The 26,775-nt window shown below is 38.8% G+C and overlaps 1 protein-coding gene across 1 annotated transcript in view; it reads right to left on the bottom strand.

Moving 5' to 3' along the window:
• The window catches only part of LOC126298399 (solute carrier family 12 member 9), a 131,672-nt gene that overhangs the window by 35,442 nt on the left and 69,455 nt on the right, over positions 1-26,775 (bottom strand). Inside the window, exons 9-12 of the mRNA XM_049989712.1 lie at positions 20,113-20,355; positions 6,446-6,594; positions 5,887-6,090; positions 3,020-3,137 (exon numbers count right to left, since the gene is read on the bottom strand). Coding sequence (XP_049845669.1) covers positions 3,020-3,137; positions 5,887-6,090; positions 6,446-6,594; positions 20,113-20,355 — 714 coding nt within the window. The remainder of the gene's footprint in view (positions 1-3,019; positions 3,138-5,886; positions 6,091-6,445; positions 6,595-20,112; positions 20,356-26,775) is intronic.

Here is a 26,775-nt window from a genome sequence, read left to right as displayed (position 1 = left end):
TATAAAACTTAAGTTGTATGTAATCATACTTTTTTTCAGTCAACAAAAAGAGAAATCTGTTTCTCTCTTCAACAGTTTGACAAACTGCTGACACATACTAATCATAAGGCACGATTTTTTTAAGCACTCATTTGCCTGATTTAATGACTACTTTTAAAGATAATTTTTGATCATTTTTAATTGTGGTGTAAGAAATTTAAAGTGAAACTTGCAATTTTCGCATTTTTTCCAAAAATGAAACATGATACTTTGGGAGAGACTTATTTTTCATGTTCGGTTGTTTCTTTGTCGTGCCCCACATTTTGGTTTTCTTACACAAAAAGGTGAGTTGTGAGTGATTTTGGCTCAGTAAGAAAAGGTAAAGGGATGTCTCACCATTTGAAAAATCGTTGGATGGCATGAACTTTATTTGCTTTTTACCTCAAAAAATATTGTTCAGAATGTTTTTATTTAAAAACATTATCACTTTCAACTTAATTATTAATGCTGTATTGCTGCACTCACTTAAATAATATAACCTAAAAATCTACAATTTACTAAATGTGTGAGGCAAATATGATGAGAATATCATATTTTCTTTTAAACAAACTTATTCTTCAATAAAGCCTCTTTTTTTTGCCCTGTAACCGTTTTATATATATATATATATATATATATGTGCCCTGTAACCTTATGGGAATACTCAAGACACAATACTTTCTTTGTTTGTTCATTATTACTGTGTTCCATGGGCTTGACATCTGTCTCTGGGTATTTACAACTTTCAGTTGAGTAACTAGGTGCAGAACGTTAGCGACATCTTCATTTTCATGTCAGTGCGAGGAGCTCATCTTAAAGAACTTAAACTCAAATAAAATCTGTTTAAAGGTACTCTTATTTCAAGAAAAAATGATCTGTTCAATTCGATTAGGCATAATTTTTTCAGATTTGATCAATTTCTATTAGAATCCTTTTAATGTGACAGTTCTGCTTCGGAATTCATTGCAATGAATGTTTTCATTTTTGATTCTGAAGATTAACAGGGGACAGGAACCATAAATGATGTTTCAGTTTTTGTAAAGCCACATATGGGATATCAGTTTTGAAAGAACTATGAAATACAAATAAGGTGCTTTGCTTCTGGTGCAACACAGGATCATGGTTCTATGTACTTACAAGTTAGGGAAAATACAAATAGAACAAACTGCAGTGTGTTCTTGAGGTCATACTTCAACTTCATCACATTCTTCAAGGAGATAATAATGACTATTACTATTACTATTATTATTATTATTATTATTATTATTATTATTATTATTATTATTGTTGGTTTGTGGGGTGCTCAACTGCATAATCATCAGCGACCATACAAATTCCCAACCTGTACACAGTCCAATCTAGCCACTTTCACGAATGGCTATGGAATGATGAGGACAACACAAACATCCAGTCCCCAGGCACAAAAAAAAAGGTAGCAACACTAGCCACTAAACCATGAGCTGCAAACTCGTCAAGGAGAGAGTTCACAGTTCATTAAAAAAATATCAATACAATCCTCTCCTAAATCTTATTCCTGCACGGTAAATAGAACACATCTTTTTCCAAAGTGTTTTCAATCAAAAAGACACATTTGTCTAAAAGTTGTTGAATTTATGGTCTTGTGACAGACACCAATGATTTAACTAGAAAGCCTTTCAGCAAGGGTTTCGGGGACAATTTTTTCCTGCCCTTTTCCACAGCAAGTTAAACAACCAAGATATGCATGAAACTATCAGCACTGAACAAGTAGTGGGTTTTTCCTTTTCTTTTCAAATACATTTGTATGTAAAATTTATATTTAAATACATTATAATACTTAAGTTACTGAACTGCTGAATTTCATATTCATTTCACTTTAGTCAGTTAATGGCTACCTGAGTACACTCAGAAGTTTTCTAGTAATATCCGGGTATATGTATACTACTTTCTGTGAATGAACTGAAAATCAAAATATTGTACTTGCTATAACTACAATTACTAGGGTGGTCCCCGCTGGGTTGTGAACAGGTTCTGTAATCTGAACTTTCATTCAGCCTGATCTGACCTCACACTAACTGTCTTGCAGTCACTAGCCAATAATGTTAGCCAACTACTGTGACACTTTCTGAATGCATTCAGATAAGGAAATTGAAGTCAACAACCTGTCCACATCGCGTACTCAATGAATTTAACAGGTAGAAGAAATACTTGTGCATACTGATTTTTTTTCTCGAAATTTATCTAAAATCCAAATAACATGCACAAGTAGGAAAAAGAAACAGGAAATGAGTACAAATGAATGGATCCCAAAAATGAATCACCATAAGTGAACTATTTCCCAAAGTCAAATGAGTCTGCCCCTCTCCAATGTAGAGACCTCCACATATGGCGACATATAATACAGTTAGGCTGCAGCAAGTGTCCCAGAGGTTGTCCACTAACAACATGTTTTGTGTTACCAGTCATCCCCCCACCCACAGCATACTCCTTGAGTATGAAAGGTTTTTATACAGGTATGTCCCACCCTTCAAATCTGGTTGGTTACACCAAAATTCCTGCTCCCTGTGACACACAATGTAACAGTGACAAAGCCATTTGTCATAATTATAGCATGCTTAGAGGTTATGGTAACAGAGAACCAGCAGTACTGAACAGTGCCCACCTCAGAAACACCTCATCTTCCAAACTCATATATAGTACCTAACCAAACTGGCCAGTTTCTTTGTGGTCCTCCCTAAGGACATGATCAAGGGACAGACTTAATATACTGAATGTTGTGGATGCAGTGAGCATCAACCTCCAGCATGCAAGAAAATCCTAACACTTAACTTCTTTGAAACAATTATTTAATTTGAACACTTTTGTGTTCTGTTCTAAGAGATCTATTCCTCTTTATTTAAGGGTAAGACCAATTCACGCTTTTAAAATTGTGTAACTGTAAACTAACATAAACATAAAACAAAAAGTATTGATCTATACACTTTCCTCATAACAAAACTAGTGCAATGAAACTGACACATACCATATTTATTATGCAGGCTAACTGCATCATGAATAAGCTCGTAGTATCAAAGTGATCCAAATCATTTGGGTTAAAGAAATTGATTGGCCAAACATCTATATATTTTATTGCAGATGACCTGAAAAAGACACTTGGATTAATTGAATAAAAGAGCAAATAATCACCATGCACTCAGAGTACAGCACAATAATGGAATTTTACTTGTGCGTAATTCAGTATATTTCCTAGTAAATGTTATGTAACTTTCCCACAAAGTATTATGCATGTGATATGGAAGACCCACCAGTTGAATAATGTCATTGATTTGCTGTATGTGGCCAAGTTTTTTTCATTGTTTTTACAAAAAGTTCCATTTGAATGCTTACAAAATGCAGAACATAAAACCCAAATTAAGGTTACTGTCATACAAGAATGCAGTTTACATTTTTATGGTGTGTTAAGTCATATTTTTTTAATAATAAATATTAACTGCTAATCAAAAAATGTGGATTTTGTTAACAGTTACAATTTCTTCTTTATCAAATAAATTCAATATTTTATAGTATTGAAATGCTGGCGATTTTATTAAAAGTATTACAACATGAATACAAAACTTCTACAATATAGAAATAACACCTTCCACTTAAGGTTTCTGTATCCAAACAACTAATATTGTCAATACTATATAATTGCTGAAAAATGAGAATCTACTCTAATAATTCACTGTTCTAGAATAATTAACTGTGAAAACTAACAAATACATAGGCTATTGGGCAATATATGCAGTCTATGCTAAGATTACTAATGAAAGACTTAAATGAAATAGCTGACTGCCTTATGCAAGACACTGTTTCATTAGCTTTGTTTTACCCAAATAGGTTTTGGCATTTTCTGTGCTATCTTCAGTGGGTTTTATTTTTTTTCTTTCTGAACATTACTGTTACATGTTAACCCTCTATGGTCACTATTTGAATTTTGGCTTCAACCTATTTACATGCACAAAGGATAGATGATTCACTGTGAAACCCATGTGTCATTGTTAAGGCTGGCTCAGAGGTTTTGGTAACAGAGGGCCAGCAGCACTGATCAGCTCCACCTCAGGTTTGAGGAATTAATAGCTGACATTTTATCTAATGAACAAAATGGTCCAGAAAAGAATGATCTTGTACAAGTAATGTTTTTATGCTGGACCAGATTGCAAGAAGAGGGAGAAAGTTTAATTGCCTGTGAAAATTTTGCAGAGGCCTTTGGCAGGATAGTTTGCAAGGTGCTGTGATCTACAATGAAAGTGTGAGACATTTCACTGCACTTAAAATGCTCTGCCAGAAGACTTAATGTTTCCACGAACATTAAAACAACACTTGACAAATGCAAGTTGCTGTCACTACAGCCTAGTCAAGATCTGAAGCCAAGTTGTAGCTTTTCTCCTACATTATTTAACACTTAAATTGATGATGTTCTCAAAGAAATGAACTTTAAAGGAAGACAGGGCATTCAACTAAATCAGAGCAGATATATCAACACCTTGGTGTTTGCTGAAGATCAAATTATTATTGATAAAAATGTCAACTCCCATAGAGCACTCCACCAACTGAGCCTAGTGTGTAAGAAATACGATATTAAAAAATTGGAACAAAAGACAAAAGTAATGGTTCTCAAAAGGATACATACGATGAGAAAAAAAGGTCATGTTGACAGAACAGGTACTACACTCCACCAACCTAGAATCTAACGCACACTACGACACAAAAGAGTAAATGCAGAATGTTTAATATATATGTGGTAAATTACACCAAACACTGAAGAGTTAGACTAGAAAGGACATGAAATAAAATTCTATAAGATAATAACAGTGCCTGAAACATTTACACACACAACTTCCCATTGGGCTGGGGAGAGAGAGGAGGTGTGTGGGTGGTGGTGGTGGTGGGGGGGGGGAGAGAGAGAGAGAGAGAGAGAGAGAGAGAGAGAGAGAGAGAGAGAGAGAGAGAGAGAGAGAGAGAGAGAGGCAGGGGGCTACACAGAAGAACGAAACTACTTCGAAAAGAGGTAGATTAAATTAAGCTCAAATCCACCAATTTTGAGCGCAACAAATTTCACTACTGGCCCAACATACCAGATCTTTAACTGTTTAGTCGCTACGACTAAGAAGACAGAAATCCTCTATTAATTTTCTCAAAAATTATTCAGTGTCACACAGAAAGCCAAAATATATTAAGCACTTTTTCCCAGTGACAAGGATGTGTGTGAAATATCATACCAATTCATGACCAAAAAATTCTGGCCATCTCTTGTGAGATTAAAACTACAGTTACAGGTATGCTGCCGATGAATGAATGAAGAAATGCGAGAGCAGGAGACTATGCAGGAGGCAGAAACTTTTGTATGGATAGGAATACCAGAGACTGAGACGAGAACAGTTTCTACCAGAGAGTCTGTTCTGAAGGCAGATGGCTTGTAAATATTAACCCTCCTCCTCCCCAAAGAATGGTTTCTATTTTCGGTAATTGCAGTGACTGAGCTTAAACAACATATTTCTTTAACATATTAATTCCACATCACAGTGGATTACAACAAAATATCACAGAAAAATTAAGGGATTAACTGTTTCCTGATAGATAACAGAGAGGAAATCCCAAATACGACTAGAATGCCCAGCCAAAGTGCATTGTGCCCCTGAGGCACAATACACAGAGTGACACGTTCACTTTTAAAAACTAAGAAGAAAATTACAGGAGCTCAATTAACTGAAAAAATCTAAGTACGGGTTTTACACATGCACAACAAATAATTATGCCTGCATTTCAATTGTAATAACTGACATTTAAAAAATGTTTAACAAGAAAACTAAATCTCCAGCACATTATAAAGTGTAAGAGTTTACTTACTTGGCAACACGAACTTTATCAAGTGTTTCGAAATGGCGACATACACAAAGGTTTTTTTTCATCTTCAAAACATCTACCATCATTCCCACAAACTCAGTTTTATTTATATGCTTCTCTTCAGAATCTCTGCGTAGTTTAAAAAGAGGAATTCCATCACAGGCCAATATTCCACTGAATGTGGTAGTATGATAGCCTGAATCAGAACTGCAAGAAAATAAAAAAAAAATAGAGGGTTTTATTAGGTCTTGAGTAACGATAAATATGTACAACACACAAAACTGAAGCCAGTGATTTAACAGTACAGAAGTTACACAGACTGAATACATGTGAAATAAATCTTCTGGAGCATTGATGGAATTGGAACTAGATTGGAACATGCATCTTGAAGATTGTGCTCCGGAGAGTTTTTTAGTTATCTAATTCTTCAAGTACATTCTCAAACAGTGTAAGGAAACAGTAGTGCTCATACAGTATCTTGGAAGAATGAATAACATTTTCAAATACATTGTAAGCATGGATGATCTCTTTTTACAAGCATTTTCTTCCTATGACAACTTACCTCTCTAAGAAGTCCTTGGGTGTTGAGTCGTCATAAAACCCCAAGACAATTGTATTGGGCTTCATTGCTCCCAATCCCGACATTCGGATCATATGATGCATACCTTCTCTGACAGTCTTAGCAACTGTAAGCTCAACAAATGCTTTCACCTGCAAGCAAGAAAATAAAATGTTTGCAAAGTCCACATGAAGTACACTGTGATCTCCATTTTTTTATAATTTAACCATAAACCAAAACAAATTATAAACAAAAGCACAAGCAACCACTAAAGCAATGAATAAATCATGAAATGTATTCACTAATTGTGAATACAGTACCACCACAGCTGTACTATTTACTAGAAACAAATAGAAATTTGTGCCAGAGTGGGACTCAAACCTGGATTTCCAGCTTTATGCAAGTGGTCACCATAACTGCAACTGCTTCAGCTATCCGAGCACACTTCATCAACACATTCAAACTTTCACATGTCCCAATGTCTGTTTCCCATTGTGCTCGCACAATTGTACAAGTCCCACACAGGGAGACACTTATTTAGTTTCAAGCATGCTCAGATAGCCTGAGTAGTTAAGGCAACCACTTGTGTAAAGTGGAAATCCGGTTTTGATTCCTGGTCTGGCATACATTTTCATTTGTTTCCAGTAAATTTTATAGTTGTGATGGTACCATATTTGCAATTTCTGAATATGTTTCATGATTTAATATGGCTAAAAATCATTAGCAGTGTCTGTTGTTTTCAACATACATGCATGTCCAAAGGAACTTGCACTACTGTACTGAATTAAGTTGTTACATTTTTATTCTTTCATCAGAATGGTGCAAAGTGTATCACATCCACCTGAAGCAAGAATGACATGTCAGATGCTACATTATGTAATTGTTTCAGAAAAAAAGAAGAAAATAATTAGGACAACTTATATGATCATTCCTCAGTTCACCAATTAATACATCATTCTCATATACATTTCATCACTTGGCCTATAACATGTCTTCCACTTTTATGAATCATTCAAATTTTGCAGAAGTAACATTTCATTTCAGATTCTCAGTTGTCAAATATTCACTTTCAAGTTGAGCACAATTCTTTCATTACTGAAGTATAATATACATAACATGCCATCTGTTTTGGTTTCTGTAGGAACCTTGGCAGATATCCAAGATTTAATGTGATGTCCACATATTTCATAAAATCTAAGCATCCAGAAATACTATTCTTTAGCTGAAGTCCAGCAGTCCACAAAATGAATGTTGTAACTGCCATTATGAATGCTAAAAATTTGCTGAAGCATAAACTATGTGATTAAAAGTATCTGGACACCTGGCTGAAAATGACTTACAGGTTTGTGGCGCCCTCCACTGGTAATGCTGGAATTCAGTACGGTGCTGGCCTGCCCTTAGTCTAGATGACAGCATCCACTCTAAGAGGAATACATTCAATCAGGTGCTGGAAGGTTTCTTGGGAAATGGCAGCCCATTCTTCAAGGAGTGCTGCACTGAGGAGAGGTATCTATGTCGGTAGGTGATGCCTGGCACACAGTCGGCATTCCAAAACATCACAAAGGTGCTCTATAGGATTCGGGTCAGGACTGTGCAGGACAGTCCATTACAGGGATGTTATTGTTGCATAACCACTCTGCCACAGGCCATGCATTATGAACAGGTGCTCAATCGTGTTGAAAGGTGCAATCACCATCCCTGAATTGCTCTTCAACAGTGGGAAGCAAGAAGGTGATTAAAGTATCAATGTAGGCCTTTGCTGTGTTAGTGCCATGCAAAACAACAAGGATTGTACATGCCCTCCATAAAAAACATGACCACACCATAAAACTGCCACCTTCGAGTTTTACTGTTGGCACTACACTCACTGGAAGAGGACGTTCACCATGCATTCGCCATACCCACACCCTACCATCAGATCACCACATTGTGAACTGTGATTCGTCATGCCACACAACATTTTTCCACTGCTCAATCGTCCAATGTTTACACTCCTTTCACCAAGCGAGGTGTTGTATGGCATTTACCAGTGTGATGTGTGGCTTATTAAGCAGCCGTTCAAGCATGAAATCCAAGTTTTCTCACCTCTCGCCTAACTGTCATAGTACTTGCAGTGGGTCCTGATGCAGTTTGGAATTCCTGTGTGATAGGCTGGATAGATATCTGCCTATTATACATTACAACCCCCATCAACTGTCGGCGGTCTCTATTAGTCAACAGACAAGATCGGCCTGTATGCTTTTGTGCTGTACATGTCCTGTCACGTTTGCACTCCATTATCACATAGGAAGCAGTGGACCTAGGGATGTTTAGGAGAGTGGAAATCTCGCATATAGACATATAACACAAGTGACACTCAATCATCTGACCACATTCAAAGTCTGTGAGTTCTGCGGAGCACCCCATTCTGCTCTCTCACAATGTCTAATGATTACTGAGGTCACTGATATGGAGTCACTGGCAGTAGATGGCAGCACAACACACCTAATATGAAAAACTTATGTTTTTGGGGGTGTCCAGATACATTTGATCACATAGTGTAGATATACACAATCTCTTTACATGCGCTATTTAAATAATTAAATATACGAATTAGTATCAATCACTAGTACCCAGGACTAATTTATGTACATTTAAAAACTTCATAGTGTTAATTTAGTTCAAATATAGCAATCAGCATAGCCAAATTAGCTTCTTTAACAATGGGAGCCCTTCAATCACCAACCTGTCTCTGCTGGAATGGAAACAACAACTAACAATCAAAATACCTGTTATCTGTATCAGGTACATGGGAAATGTTCCAATGGAGAGGATACCATTTATTCCTGTGTAGGAGTTTCAGTTTCATTACAGTTTTATCTTGTTCATGAAAAGAATTCATATAACCAAATTACTTATATGCAAATTTCATCGATGTTTTGCAGTTTCTATACAATGTATGCAAAATAGTAGAAATTTCTCTTGCTGTAACTGCAAACACTGTTCAGAGCCAGAATGTCTGTCACAATGGTTCAGTTTGATATCAGGGTCACACTGCCATGAGCTGGTGTGCTGTGGGTCACCTGTTCAAACCTGACTGACAATTATTTGTTGTTAGTATTTATCACTTCCTGAAATTCCTTATATTTGTAATGTTTCTATATTCCATATTTGCATAAACAGCAGCACTCCCTATCCAGGAGTTCAGTTCTGTCTGTAAGTTGGTGTTTGTAGTAAATGTGATTTCAGTGTTAAGTGCTGAATTTCACTGACAACCTTGCTTTCTGATTTGGATTCGATTGAGGTTACGAAATGACACTGAAAGAGATACTGGGTACTTCAAAACTTGTGAATCACTGTAGCTCATATTAGGCAATGCAAAATTGTCATGGACAGGACCCGGAATACAGAATGTGTTGGACCTACATAACACTGTGAATTCAAATATGACAGACACTGACCAAATCTCACACTTCATGAAAGGAGTCGCAGATGATATTTACCAAGTACTTCAGATAAGGGATGTCACAACAAATTCATCAAGTAGTACCAGCACATGAAGGAAATGCAACAGAGCATAGTTGGACTAAAGAATTACAACTGGCTCACGAATGTGGTCACTACGGCAGTTGTGGAAGATTATCTTGCCTCTCCCATTCACCGGGTTGTAATAGAACAGATACAGCAGTTTATCACAGCCAGAACTGCTGGATCAACTAAACAAGAGATAGCAGCCAAGTACGTCGACCACCATATGTCAGGAGATAATGAAATGTTAAAGAGGTGTCTCAATCTTTAGCACCAATCTGTATTAACAGTTGAACATCCAAAGAACAATGGATTTAGCCAACTGACTTAAGCTGCAGCTGTCAAACTATAGCCTAGCAAATGACCAACACAGGTACAACCAACTCCTCTGTGAAGAATATGCCCCACAGAAGAATGGGCATTTGGAGGAAAAAGGTCAACATGCTGTCATATTTCCACTGTTGTACGCTGCTGTAGAGAAAGAAGACAACACACCATCATATTTCCACTGTGAACACTTTGGGCATGCTGTACGCTGCTGTCGAGAAAGAAGACTAGTGTTTGATGACTACACATCACCAGATGTCAATCACCACAACAGTTTTATTCATGCCAGTAAACTACAGATGATTATAACCTACTTTTGGGGCAAAGATGTACCCAGGACGAGGTAGCTCCCCAAGAAAGTACAACAGTCCCTGTCACTGTACAAAAGTACCAGCCACTCATCAAGTCAACAAATTCAGGGAACTACACAAGGTGAGCCACTACGGAGGTGAGGCCACCATATACTAAAATCCTGCATGGACAACAGCCAACAAGATGTCAGGAAATCTCATCGACATTTTCATTGACAGCTGACCTCTCTGGGCACTAGTCAATTCAGTGACTTCTTTTTCTGTAATGTCAAATGGTTATCACTGGCAGCTAACAACAATTGTGTTGGTTGTCAAAAATGGGAAATAAGTCCATCCAACAGGATCACATGTTACAACAATAACTTTCAATGAAATAACACAGCCCTTTATCGTTTTAACAGAATATATTCATAATGTTATTCTCAGCTGAGACTTCTTGTAGGCATCACATGCAGTCACAGGCTGTGGAATATCAGAGCTTCAGACTGATGAAGCTGTAACAAAGATTGCTCTGCGTGGTTGTTTGCAGCTAAAGACACTGTTATCCCACCATCACCCCATCAACGTGACGAGTCCCAGTCACCAGTGTAGGTGCTCAGTTAAGAATTGAAGCTTTTGTCCACCGTAAAAAGCTACTCAGGTTCACAAAAGATATTTACATGCCATCACTGATCATAAGTACTGTAAGTGGTCAAGGATAACTTTGGATCGATAATTGTCGAAAACAGCTACAACGCATCCCTAAAGGTAAGTATGTGGTGAACCAGTCCAGGAAGGGCAACTTAGTGCCAACAGTGAAGAATCATACACTGCTACCACTACAAACAACACAGTGCAAAAAGCTATTATCGAACTACCAACAGCATATGGCATGACGAGGAACAATGTCAGCGAGTGTTAGCTGCTCTGCATCAATTTTCAAATGTTTTCAAATCCTGAATGGGAAAAAGACAGGTCAACACACCATATCAACACTGGGGACCATCCACCAAGTTAGCCAGTGCTCATATAGGGAGTCTCCCGCTGAACGATGCACCTTTCAGGAGGAAGTGGACAATGTGTTAAAAGATGACATTGTTGCACCTTCGTGGGATCATTGATTCTCCCTCTGGTACTTGTGAAGGAGGAGGACAGTACATTGTGTTTCTGCATTGACAACTGAACAAACTCATGAAAAAAGATGTTTATGCATTGTTGAGCGTTGTTGACACCCCACACTGCTTGAAAGGAGCAAAGTATTTCCCAACTATGGACATGTAGCCACTAGCCAATTGAGGTTGACCATCCACCACTCCAGATGACTGGGAAAAGACAGACTTCGTATTAGCAGATGACCTCTATGAGTTCTACATTATGACATTTAGACAACTTAGCACTCCAGCCACCTTTGGACAAACTGCTTCAACACTTTAAATGTCATTGCTATCAGTATAACACTGTCATTTTTTCAAACACATTTGAAGAACATCAGAGCCACCTGACAACCATGTTGAAGTGTGGTCAAACTGCAGGCCTCCACTCAAATCTGAAAAAGTGCCTGTTTGTTCCCCGAGAAATAAAATTCTTTACACACCTAGTTAAGGGCAATGAAATCCGTCCTGATTCAGAGATAATTTGAGCAGCTACATATTTTCCTCAACTCATTGGTAATGTGACAAGCTGTCTCAGAATGTGCTCACAGTACCACTTAGTCACAAAGGACTTCTGTACCAAGTCACATCCCTTGTAAGACCTACTGCATGAAAAAGCCAAAGGAAGAAAGACTGGTTTTTTAATGTCCCATCAACATCAATGTCCTAAGAGACTGAGCACCTGCTCAGATTTTGTCAAGGATGGGGAAGGAAATTGCTCATGTCCTTTCAACAGTATCACCCCAGCATTTGCCTAGAGTGATTTAGAGAAATCATGGAAAACCTAAATCTGGATGGCTGGATGCAGGTTTGAACCGTTGTCCTCCCAAATGCAAGTCCAGTCTGCTAAGCACTGCGACACCTCACTCAGTATTGCATGAAAAAGCCAAATTTTGCTAGAACAAGGTGCCAGAAATATCTTTGTCATTAAGGAGGTGGTGGTGTTATCTCCAGTCCTAGCACCGTACAATGAGAATGACATGACAGAATTTCACACAAACATTAGCAGTTATGGGATACATGCAGTTCTTGAGGAAACTCAGGAAGGTGATTGAAAGGTGACAGCTCATGCTTCCTGAGTTCTCTCTAGGTCTGAGATGAACTACTTTACAACTGATAAAGAGTGCCTTGTAACTGTTTGGGCCATAAATAATTTTGGGCCATATTTATTGGCCAAACCTTTCAGTGTTGTGACAAATCATCATTCTATATGCTGACAGATTAGCCTAAAGAATGTGTCAGGCCAACTGGCAATGCCGGCAGACACAAACACAAGGGTACCAGATGCCTATCATGGAATCCTCTGGCAGAACAGAGCGACATGAACAAAATCTCCATCATTGCTGCATTGAATGATATTGCTGTTCAACAGAGTTAAGATAAATCATTGCCGAAGGAGGAGCAACTGACTCGGGGGTGGGGGGTGGGGGGGGGGGGGGGGAATTTAATTTGATACATAGAACATTATATATGAGGAACTATGATCCAACTGCAGAAATTGTTGCTCATCATCCCAGCTCATCTACAGTCAGCTATCCTGAAGATTTTCCATGACACTCCAACGTTAGGTCACCGTGGACTCATGAAGCCTCTACACAGGGTCAGTCACAACTATCACTAGACAAATTTCTACCAATCGGTCAGACAATATGTGAGCTACAGTATGGAATGCCAGCAATGGAACCATGCATCATATTTATCTCGAGGCACTTGGTGCCACTTCTGCCTGCAGCAACACCATTCCACTGAATTGGAATTTACCTTTTCAGAATATTCCTGAAGTTAAATGGGAACCAGTGGATAATAATCTGCGAAGACTACCTCACCTGCTATGCTGCCACTAAAGCTGTGCTGAATCCCAATCCCCCCCAAAATTGCTAGGTTCATTGCAGAAGACATCATTTTGAAACATGGTAAACCCTGCATGATGATATCTGATCATGGAAAAGTTTTCCTGCAGAGAAAAGTTCAGACGTAATTTTTGCGACATCACCCACATGACAACTGCCTACCACACACAGACAATTGGCCTTAAACGGTGCTTTAGTAAGACATTGGCAGCTATAATCTTCATGTACACTGTTAAAAACAGACATTGGCATCCAATACTACCTACTGTGATATTTGAATACAACACAGTGAAACAACACACTTCACATTGTTCTTTCTGCTTACCTGTCGCAAGGCCATAACTATAATGGACACACTGTTCCCATTTTGACTGGATGATACTCAGCTTGCTTACATGAAACACCTCACCACCAGGACTGAAAATGCAAGACAGCTGGCTCACATACATATCTGGGATTTCCAAGGGAAGAACCAAAGGCACTATAATGCCAAGCATTGGTGAATGAGATTAAGTCAGGTAGGCTCAGTAGGGATTTTTGTGCCCATGAAGAAAGCGAGACTATCACAAAAGTTACTGAAGTGCTACTTTGGGCACTATGGAGTCCATCACTTGTAGGACATCACATACGAAGTCAAGTATTACGATCTTTCATCAAGAAGACAAGGGCACAGGCATTCTTCTGCATAGAGCCCTACTACAATTCTGAGGTGCAATTTGATGATGGGAGCACCTCATTGAAGGGAATGGAAGACCCGATCGACAGTCATGAAGCTTCAACAGAAGATGCTACCACTGATGCTCATCATAGTGAAGAGAACTGGATAAAATGACCAGAATGCAAGGATCTGCCAGTGCTGCCATACAGAGGACCACTAACAAGATCTAGATCAAGAGTGCTGTAAACACTGCTTGAAGCATGACTGAGCCATGTGTCAATCCAGCCTGGCTATCACTGACACCTTGACATCATAGATATTGTTATGTCATAAAAGAGTAGACTGAAGAGTGCAATGGCACTTTATTTGTCTTCAGTGGTGAGAGTAGGTTCTGTCTGTATGTGAGTGATGGACATACAAGTGTATGGCATAGACGTAGTGAGCTGCCTATTTGATAGTGAATTCGCCCACAACAGACAGATACCATCCAAGGCTTTTTGGTGGTGGTGGTGGTGGTGGTGGTGGTGGTGGTGGTGGTGGTGGGGAGGGGGGGAGAATCAGTTACATTTCACAGTAACATTTGGTGTTTCTGCAGGGTGAAGTAACCAGTACCCACTACATTACACAGGCTGTTACCCCCACGATAATACCATTTCTTTGATAGGAAAGTGATGTGATTTTTCAACAGCAAGATACACATCCACATAAACCTGCTGTGATGCAACAAGCTCTCCAATGTGTACAACTGCCATAGCCAGCAAGATCACCAGATCTCTCACCAACTGAACATGTATGGGACACTATGAAGTGAGAACTTGCTTATTCTCCAGGGCCTGCAAGACCCATTGCCAAATTGCAACAATAGGCACAAGATGTTTGGGGCAGTCTATCGCAGGATGCTATCGCACACCTTTATGATCATTTGTATGTGAGGATACACGACTGCATTGCTGCCCAAGGGGGATACCCTACATCAATGTTGTTGGTTAGATACCATTTACTGTGACATGTGTTTCATTTGGTCTGATTTTATCATCATATATTCCTACAATGATCAAAAACCTATCACCTCATGTCAATAAAATGACCTTGTGCTTGAGAATGTTGCATTTTTTTCCTTGTAATGTATTACATACTCATACTACTTACTATTATTCTACTATGTAGAATAATGTGTTTTCCCAAACAAGAGTTCGAAATACGTTGGGCATATGTGTCCACCTTCCCTCTCCTCTTCCCTAGTCTTCAGCATCCCACAAACAGAGGAACTGAGGTTATCACTGTAATGTTCAGTACTTCATCCCTGAGCATTAAGCAGCTGCAGTGAGGCGGAGCATGTGACAAACAAATGCTGCACCCCAAAGTTTAAAATCTGTACCTTCAGGTGGTCATAACTGCATTCTATCAGAATTACGAATCAAGTTTTTGTGCAGGATCTATCGCTGAGGATGATATTTTGCATTTGGGATTTTTTTCTTCTTGAAATATGAAGTCATGTTAGTGATGTTTCTTTGCAAGAGAAAAGACTGTCAAATGAACAAAGTCAAGAGTGTAATTTTTTTTAAGGTTAAAAGCATTTTGCCTATAGTTAAAAAATTTTGAAATGAATCTCTCTCTCTCTCTCTCTCTCTCTCTCTCTCTCTCTCTCTCTCTCTCTCTATTTCATTATTCACTTGTGGCCCATAGGTGATTTCAGCATGTGGTCATTATCAAGCGCTTAAAAAATCAAAACTCCATCTATACTTCACAGCCACTGGAATAACATCGAAGTGTAAACAAAACTGTCCACTACATGTACATCAGAACAAGTACGAGTATACACTTTGGTAACAGGGATAAAACTGGCACACACATTCCACTTGATTATCCTTCATTTCTCATAACCTATGCACCACAGAGCAGTTATGCAAACTGGTCACAAATTGATATTTATACAAGTATTGACAAAAAATACAAACTTTGGTGGCCATCTGATGAATGTGTGATACTGCAGGGCAATTCCACCATGCAGCTGGCACAGACAGTAAATGGGACATGTCGATATCAGGGCATAAAGTCTTTGCAAATTTCATTCCATGTACTCAGCTGGTCAGTAGACAGGCACATGAACAGCATATGCACAGGTCAGCGTTTCAGAGAGGACATGTAGTTGGGCTTGAAGAAGCTTATTGGAGTAACCAGCCAATCACTTGACATTTGAATAGGAGCAATGCCACTATTCAACGAAACTGGCAGGAATGGTTGAACCACGGCCAAACACAGTGTCAAGAAGGAAATGGTTGACCTAGAGAGACGACAATGTAATGACTAAGCAAATCATCAGACTGCACTCAGAGCCCCAGATTCATCATTATCAATGATCTGACATGCAACTGGTACTTCAGTGACCCCAAGGATCATTAATAAGAGGATCATGAAAAGGCACCCCTCGCACCGATTACCAGTGACCTCTGTACATGGAGAAGCCTATCTGCATTGGTGTTGGATGTATTTGGCCTGGAATCTCATTGAGTAGGGTAGAATTGTCTTCAGTGATGAGTCCTGCTTTGCACTGAGCCCCAATGACCAATGAAGATGTGTCTAGAGATGCCCCAGACAGCGGTAGCATATGAACCAGACTGTCATCTGCCCCATGGCCCAACTACCTGGAGTTACGGTATGTGTTGAAATTTCGTTTCATAGCAGTTCCCTTTGGTTGTTATATGTGGCACCCTTACAGCACAGCTGTACATCAATGATATTCCAAGTCTCATTTTGTTATTCGTCATGGCAAGCCATCCTGTACTTGCATTTCAGCAAGTTAATGCGCACACACACAGGCTGAGAGTTTCTACTGATTGTCTTCATGCTTACCAAACCCTATCTTGGCCAGCAAGGTGGTCGTATCTCTGCCCAATTGAGAAGGTTTGGAGCATTATGGGCAGGGGCCTCCAACCAGCCCAGGATTTTGATGATGTAATGCACCAATAGGACAGAAATTGGCACAATATGCCTCAGAAGGGCATCCAACAACTCTATCAATGACAAGTCAAAAAACTGTTGCATAATGGCCATAGGTGGACCAAAGTGTTACTAACTTGGTCAATTTGTGAGATTAAACTTTATCAAGAACACAGAATGAGATTGATAACAACACACTTCAGGGCCAAACCAAGTAAGAAAAGACATGGGCAAATATATGCACCCGCCGTGAGGAATTCCAAATTGACCACACAGCAATCAGCTGGACAAACACTAAAGAGATCATGAACACAAAGGTCAGGAAGAATACAAGAATGGAATTGGATAATTATCTTACAGAATTTAAGTGCCTTTGGATTCCAAACAGGGACAGACTGCCACAGACGAATAGAAGCACCAGAAACATAAAGGTAGACAAGATAAATTAAGACACAATCGATCTAGATATGATGGTGGTGGTGGTGGTTGTTAGTGTTTAACGTCCTGTTGACAACGTGGTCATTAGAAACGGAGCGCAAGCTTGGGTTAGGGAAGGATTGGGAAGGAAATCGGCCATGCCCTTTCAAAGGAACCATCCCGGCATTTGCCCGAAACGGATCTAGATATGAGGAAGGAATTGAATCATTTGATGAATGGGATGACATGAAGCGAAATATGGTGAAACAGGCTGAACTATGGGGAAAGGAAGAAAAGAAACAGAAGCACTGGTGGAAGAACAAGGAATGTGAGGAAGCAGTAGAGACTCACAGGAAACCCTGGAGTGACTGCAGCAGCACGAAGGACCCAGAAATATGGGAAGTTTTCTTGGGAGCAAGAAAGGAAGCAGCCCAAACAGTAAGATGGACCAGAAAACAGAGGATGAAGCAGGAACTGGACGAGAGTGAGACTAACTTCAGGAAAAACAACAGCACACACTTTTTTGGGAAATTCAAAAAGAGTCTGATTGGATACAAGGGTAGAGAACTGTTTATAAGAGATATGAAAGGGGAGCTGGATGTTAGTGCAAAGGAGAACTGTAGGATTTTTGCAGAGTACTTTCATGACCTGCTGAACTGTGAACTACCTGAAGACTAGCTGGACTGGGGACTGACACAGAAGAGAGATACCCACACCCTCCAACCAGGGATGAAGTCGCACATGCCATAAGTGATCTAAAGAATAACAGGGCAACTGGAGAAGATGGTATAGCAGCCAAAATGATAAAGTGGGGAGGCAACAAAGCAATAGACAACATGACCAACATAATCCACCAGATCTGGAGCACTAAAAAGTTGCCAGAAGGATGGAAGAATGCAATTTTAGTACCAATACATAAGAAGGGAAACAAGAGAGATGCAAACAACTACAGAGGAATATCGCTACTACAGGTCAGATACAAGGTGCTGTCAAAACTATTACTCAAGAGAGTAAAAAAAACAGGTATAAAGTACAGCTGGCGACTACCATGCGGGATTCAGGAAGGGAAGAGGATGTATAGAACAGTTATTCATCCTGAAGCAACTGATAGAACATAGGGCATTAAAAAACAAAAAGAGAGTAATAACCTTCGTGGACTTCACAAAGCATATGACTCCAGTGACAGACAGACTCTTTTTAGGATCCTGAAGAACAGAGGATATTATGGAACTACCCAAGGACTCATAAAAAAAATTCTGACAGACAAAAAAGCAAGGGTGAGATTCAGAGGAGCACTGTCAGGAGAATTTGAGATCAAGACTGGTGTTAAACAGGGAGATGGATTGTCACCATTGTTGTTCAATATAGCACAGGATGAAGTGATCAGGTAGTGGAGAGCAATAAACGAGGAAATGGGAATACCAAAGACCCATGTGGGTGACATAAAGGACAACATGGCTCAAGTGGACTGCCTAGCCTCTGCAGACGACATAGCAATAGTAAGTGAGATGGAAGAAGACGCAAAGATACAACTCGACAACTTAAGTAAGGTAGCCATAAAGGTAGGACTGAGGATCACCTATAACAAGACGACATTAAGTAGCACTGCAGACTGGGAAATACCGGAAGGCACTGTGCAAATGGTGAACAAATTTAAATACCTGGGAGAATTTATAACAGGAAGGAAAAGGATCAAGGAGGGAATAACAGAGAGGATAAAGAAATGAGGTCAGAATTCTGGATGGCAGGAGAGATATACAATAAAAAGAATATATACACAGAGGCAAAGATAAGCCACTACAAGGCAACGGTGAGGAGTGCAGTATTATATGCTGCTGGCATGATGACACTAGGAAGAAACGGGGCAGAACAACTAGACAGAAAAAAAGAGAGAAAAATACTAGGTCCCAAAAGAGGTGGAGGGAGATGGTTGCGAAGACCTCGGGAAGAACTGTACCAGAACATGGGAACACTATCCGGGAAAATCAGACTTAAAAGGGCAAGGTTTGCTGGACATGTAATTAGGATGAGTATGGACAGAATGATGAAGAGTGTAGGAAAAAACAGGGAGGACAAGGGGAAAGACAGGTACCAAGTGGGTTGTTGAACTTCGGAAGAACTGGTTGGAATTGGGGATCAAGGTCGAAGGAAAGGAAAATTGGAGGAACAAATATACGCCGACCAATATGCCGAAGATCAACGACAGAGAAGAATACAGGAAAAGATTAGAGTGTTACCAGTGGAGCAGACAGGAGAAAAGGACACTGAAGACCTCGGAAGAAGAGCGAGAGAGAAGAAGAGAAAGAATGAAGAGGTTCTGGGAGAAGAAGAGGAGAACGCAGTCCACGAAGGGGCTACCCATGGTCCTACAAAGGCCGTAATGAAAGAAGAAGAAGAAGAAGAAGAAGAAGAAGAAATCTCCTCAGGTGGTGACAGAGTTTGCTTACTGAAAACAATGCCCTAATAAACTTTCATTATACTTAATATATGAAAAAATGTAGTAAACCAAATATTCACATTAGTAACTTACCTTCAAATGGTCAACTAATTCCAGCCAATGTGTGTATTCATAAGCAGTGACATCACGATCCTGGTCACGGAAATCTCCAATTTTAACATGGCCCAAAACATACAGGCCACTTTTCTTCAAATCATTCACAAAGTGAATCAATGGACAAGATGTTCTTGGATTACTTACTAAAAGTAACATCTGTGGTCGCCAGAATTTTACATGGTCCTTTCTCGAATCCAGCAACAACAAATATTTGCGCACCTATAACAAATGTTGGAAATTCTGCCATTTATGAAGGTCTGTTGGATGTTACCTATCAGCTTCACAGTAAACAGATAAACTAAATGGTACACTTTTTACATACTGAAAGTTTAAATAAAATTATTTCATTAATATAAAAATGTGCTTTACAAAAACCAACAAAAGATATTTCTAAACATATTTTCTTTTACATTCCTTAAATCTTCGTTCCAAATGTATTGGCTCAAACTATTACCACGCTGCCGTAACCATAAACTGTGAATGAGCACGTCAAAAGACAGCAATTTCAGTTATAGTAGAGAGACATAATTAGTATTTGTTCCATACCATAAAATAGTATTTTTACATTTAAGGATGAAAGCACAATGGATGTGTGAACCACATAAAGAACACGCATATACACAACTATAAATAAGAAAATAAAACAGTCATATACCTAATGATTAGTTTGAACACCTCACCATTTTACTTAGCATGGCATGTATTTTCCTTCTTATGAACAGTAAATAAACAATTTAATATGGCATCATGTGCATCTAGGAAAACAAGGTAAGCTGTAATAGCAGTTCACAGACAACTTCAATTCTGTTTATGTACTTTCACTGTTACACAATAAAGAAAATTATGTTTTCTGATTCTAGAGTAATCATACCAAATAACAAGAGACTTTCAGATACTCATAACTGCTCCTTTCATTCATTGTAATATGAGGTAGCAATAATGTAAAACAGATCATCCTCAGATCTACAATATAAAAATATACACACCTAGTGAGCAATGTGTCTTTCAACACAATACAGATCACAGTATACGATCATACAACCAGGAAAATGTACAGATAAAATAAAGTAAAAGAGGCCTTTTCTACACGATGTCCTAAATTTATAAGGCCGTAATGGCATTGTCAAAACATACAAATGTACTCAGCACAGCATCGTCACATAGATCTAAAATAAGGTGTAGAATAGGCCACTTAGTCCACACAGTCATTTTTGCAACTGGCTACTGAGGTGCAGTAGCTACCAGAAATATGTTTTCCTACATTCTACATAGATGCCGCTACTGTGGGCTTCGATGTAATCATCATTTACATAAGAAACACAGTTTGATAAAAACACATTAAGCCAAATACATGTAGCAGACTTTTAATATTGATAATTATTATAGAAACCAATTGTGATACAGTAAAAGATGAATATTGTTACACATATAAAATTATTAAAAAGGAAATATATAAAGATAATAGGCCTGATACTTTTATGGTGAATTTACAGTCAAAAATTGACATATGTAATACACTGCTTGTAGCAACCTATAAATTACCTATGAAAGATAAAAAGTATATATGACAGCTGAATAAAAGACAGATTAATGATCAGCACCCTCTGTTGGGTCAGTCGCCAGGACATTATGTAGGTGCGCACCGATTGTAAGAACTTAACCACTAGAGGGCTTTACACACATCGTGATATGTCTCCCACAGGAAATGTTTAAACAACATATTAACAGTGAATAAATAAAATTATCTGGTCTGGTCATACAGTCCATGAGTAAGTAGGACATAATCACTTACACAATTAGAGCGACGACTGTATGGAAGTAAGGCAAATGCCTACTGTTCTCAACAATCATCAAGCAAGGCTAGGTATAAACATGCGAGGCATTATTTGGTTATCGTAGTACGTTATCAAACAAAGCAAAGCAAGCATTGGGGACAAAATCACTTTGTCCATTGAGTACCCTAGAAGGCTCATGCTTTTTGGCCTTGTAAATCTCCAACTCCTCCAACATTTCGCTGGTTTATGATAGTATATTGCGATACGTAATGCTGTATTGTGTTGAAAGACACACCGCTCACCAGGTGTATATATTTTTATATTGTAAATCTGAGGATGGCCATTACTGACAGAAACTGGTCATTGTCAAAAGAATTGATATTGTGATTAAAGACTGGAATAAAAAAAACATTTGACAGTATTAGTGGTGGTGGTTAATGTTTAACGTCCCGTCGACAACAAGGTCATTAGAGACGGAGCGCAAGCTCGGGTTAGGGAAGGATTGGAAAGGAAATCGGACGTGCCCTTTCAAAGGCACCATCCCGGCATTTGCCTGAAACGATTTAGGGAAATCACGGAAAACCTAAATCAGGATGGCCGGAGACGGGATTGAACCGTCGTCCTCCCGGATGCGAGTCCAGTGAGCGACATTATTAGATCACTGTTCATATACACGACTATGTCACAACTGGTGTAACTAGTGCCATGTCTGGCTCATGACAGAGTCAAAAGGCTCTGTAAACTGATGGAGAAAATCAGTACTGTGGTAATGAATATTATATTCAATAAGCAGTGTCTTGCAGCAGGTGTCACACTGAAATATGCGAAAGTGAACAACGGTCAGCCCTCCCCTTGTTAATTAAAGCCAAAAGTGAGAGGAACTGGATTAGGGCCCAATTACGTGAATCGTATAAACATAAAGAGTTGCTAAGTACAGAAGCTTTCGATTTACATTTGCAATTAAGTAATGAACTGTCTAGTACTCAGTTTCAATTTGTTTGGCAAGAAATCTCTAACAGAGTAAGGATTAATGTTGAAAGAATAGAAAAGAGGCATAACAAAAAGTTAGGTGTACTGCTAAAGCGTCAGAAGGCTAATTCTGTATAAAGTACGGAGGGTGTTGGACAACATCACTTTTATGATAGAGTAGCTAACTTGACAAATATCGAATTGCATGGGGATGAAAATACTCTGTTGAATAAAGGTTTACAATATAATATCACTCCAAATCCTAATAATTGAACCATTACAAGAGTCATAGTCGAAACTAAAATGGCGTGTGAAGCAGCTAAGATAATGAAACTAGAAGTTGTGGACACAGCCGTTAAAATTAATAAAGCTGTATCCAGCCAGTGTAACTCTTCTAATGCCATCAATCATGAGAATCATATCCTAAAAAATCTTAATACAAAGTCAAAAAAAGAGAAGGCAATGGTTATTTACGCAGACAAGTGTGATACTGCAGTCCTTATATATGAAGAGGACTATATTACGAAAACGGAGGAATTCTTCTTTGAAAATGAGATAATAGAAGTTCACAGAGACCCAACGCAGAATTTCCAGACAGATCTATGGAAAAACAGAGAGCTCCCAATGTCTGCTTAACAATTACGAATAGAAATCGATAAAAATGATGAATCCTAAGCTCCCCCAACTGAGATCGCAGGTTAAGGTACATAAAAAGGGAAACCCAGTCCGTCCAATTGTTAATAATTTGTCATCACCATGTTCTAAATAAGTTTCTTAACAACAAACTTAAAGCAGTGTACACTTTCTCTACCAATTTTGAGGTGAAAAACATTTATATATATTCCAAATAATGTGACACTAGCTTCCCTAGATGTAAAAAAACATCTACAGCAGTGTCCCAATAAAGGAAACGCCGCGCATATAGTCCCGTAGTTGGCGCAGACGCCCCAACAAGCCACCGTGCCACTTGCCAGCATCCTTACCGTTCACACTGATGCAAGTTGCAGCTCTGTAGTTGACGTGTACGCATCGCTGTGCTACTTTATAATGTTTACGATTATTGAATCGCCCACCACATGTGGTATACGGTCAGTGATACGTTTTTTGACCACGAGAAGCCTATCAGCTGCAGAAATTCATCGTCAGTTAACATAAGTTTATGGCTTGAATGCAATGAGTGAAGGTCAAGTGCGTCAATCGGTTAGAGAGTTTAAAAATGGCCATCAAAACGTCCATGACGAAGAACGCTCAGGCCGGCCCTCTGATTTGGTGGCTGCAGTCGAAACAAAGATTCATGAGGACAGAAGTTCACAATTTCCACTCTTTCTTTGGAATTTCCACAAGTTTCAAGATCAGTTTTGTACAAAATTGTGTATGAAAACCTAAACTTGAAGAAACTGTGTTCTCTGTGGGTACCCAGACTCCTTACAGAGGACCACAAAGGGAAGAGATTTGCCACTTCATTGGACTTTTGATTCGTTACGAGGAAGAAGGGGATGACATGTTGAATCAAATTGTCACTGGAGATGAAACATGGGTACCCCATATCACTCCCGAAAGCAAGCGAATATCGATAGAATGGCGACACACAACCTCACCCGTCAAGGTCAGAGCCAAACAGATGCTGTCAAAGCGCAAGATTATGGCAACTGTGTTCTGGGACCGGCGCGGTGTTTTGCTAGTGGACTTTATGCCACGAGAAACGACAATCAACTCAGATGCCCATTGTGCAACTCTAAAGAAGCTCTGCAAAGCAATTCGAAACAAAAGCGCGGCATGCTGACAAAAGGAGTTTTGCTCCTGCACGATAACGCTAGGCCTCACACCTCTCAAAAGACTCGGGATTTGATTGATTCTTTTGGCTGGGAAGTTTTGGACCATGCACCATACAGCCCCGACCTTGCTCCTAGTGATTTTCACCTTTTCCAGTACCTGAAACACCATCTTGGCGGGCAGCGCTTCAGTGATGACGATGAAGTGAAAGCGGCCGTGAACTCTTGGCTGTCGGAGCAGGCGGCCGAATTCTTTGAAGAGGGAATTAAAAATTTAGTTGTACGGTATGACAAGTGCTTAAATAAACAAGGCAACTATGTAGAAAAATAGGTAAAAGTGTGTAGATTCAAAAAATAAAAGGTTTTTTTACAAAAGTATTTGTATCTTTTTTAAAAATAAAAACGGCCCTTACTTAAAAAACAACCCTCGTATTATAAACATTATGTCAATGACATCTTGTGAAGTTACCGCATTTGCTAAAGCCATAGGCAGCATGCAGCAAAAAATAGTGTTTACTACAGAAATAGAAGACGCGAGCTCCATTAACTATTTAGACCTTACCATTAAGAAGGTTGTTAACAGACATAAATTTTCAATTTTCAGAAAGCTTACATGTACAGATACTATTATTGGAGCCAGTTCATGCCTTCCGTCGTGATATAAAAGGGCCTTTTTCACCTCTATGGTCAACCAACTTTTTCGATTAACATTAGCCAACAATGAAATACACCAAGAATTTAGTATATTACAGCAAATTGCAGTAGCCAACGGTTTCTCAGCAAATGATGTTATGTGCCCGCACAATAGGATAAAAAAAAAAAAAAAAAAAAAAAAAAAAAAAAAAAAAAAAAGTAAATAGTAGGCAGACCCACAATCATCAAGAAAAAAGAAATAATAAAGAAAACCTGAAAACTATTCCAATGAAATTTTATGGAAAAATGTCCCAACAAACAGAAAAGTGTATGAGTAAATCTAAGGTTAGATGTGATTTTTAAGTTAACAATACTCTGAAACTCAGTGTAAAACATAGTTTGAGTAACGATTCTGATAAATTGGATGGATCTGGGGTTTACAAGATCGTTTGTAGTAGTTGCGACAAATTTTATATCGCCCAGACTGGCTGTTCTTTTAAAATAAGATTCAGAGAGCATTTGCAGGCACATAACAAAACTGCATTAGGAATGCATCTGGCAGAAACTGGCCACACTGTACGCAATATTGAGAGTTGTATACGTATTCTATATAGGGCAGAGAAAGGTCGCGATTTTGACTTGTTGGAGGAGTTGGAGATTTACGATTTACAAGGCCAAAAAGTATGAGCCCACTAGGGTACTCAATGAACAAAGTGATTTTGTGCCCAATGCCTACTTTGCTTTGTTTGATAACGTACTATGATAACCAAATAATGCCTCGCATATCTTAATGGTTTATGTTGAGAACAGTAGGCATTTGCCTTACTTCCATACATTTGTCGCTCTAATCGTGTAACTGATTATGTCCTACCTATTCATGGATTGTTTGATCAGACCAGATAATTTTATTTATTCACTGTTAATATGTTGTTTAAACATTTTCTGTGGGAGACATATCATGATGTCTGTAAAGCCCTCTAGTGGTTAAGTTTTTATGATCATTCCACGCCTAAATAACGTCCTGGCGACTGACCCAACAGAGGATGCTGATCATTAATCTGTCTGTCTTCAGATGTCATACAGACATTTTATGTTTCATTGGTAATTTATAGGTGGCTATAGGCAATGTATCACATATATTAATTTTCAACTGTAAATTCACCATAAAAGTATCAGGCCTATTATCTTTATATATTTCCTTTTAATAATTTTATATAGGTAATTGTATTCATCTTCTACTGTATCACAATTGGTTTCTATAATAGTTATCAATATTAAAAGTCTGCTACATGTATTTGACCTAATGCGTTTTTATCAGATTATTTTTCTTACATAAATGATGGCTACATCTAAGCCCATAGTAGCGACATCTATGTAGAAAGTAGGAAAACATATTTCTGGTAGCTACTCTACTTCAGTAGCCAGTTGCAAAAGTGACTGTGTGGACGAAGTGGCCTATTCTACACCTTATTTTAGATCTATGTGATGAT

This window comes from Schistocerca gregaria, chromosome X, assembly GCF_023897955.1.
Source record: "Schistocerca gregaria isolate iqSchGreg1 chromosome X, iqSchGreg1.2, whole genome shotgun sequence".
NCBI classification, from domain to species: Eukaryota; Metazoa; Arthropoda; class Insecta; order Orthoptera; family Acrididae; genus Schistocerca; species Schistocerca gregaria.
Note: the sequence above shows the minus strand (reverse complement) of the source record. Positions and strands in the feature narration are given on the sequence as shown.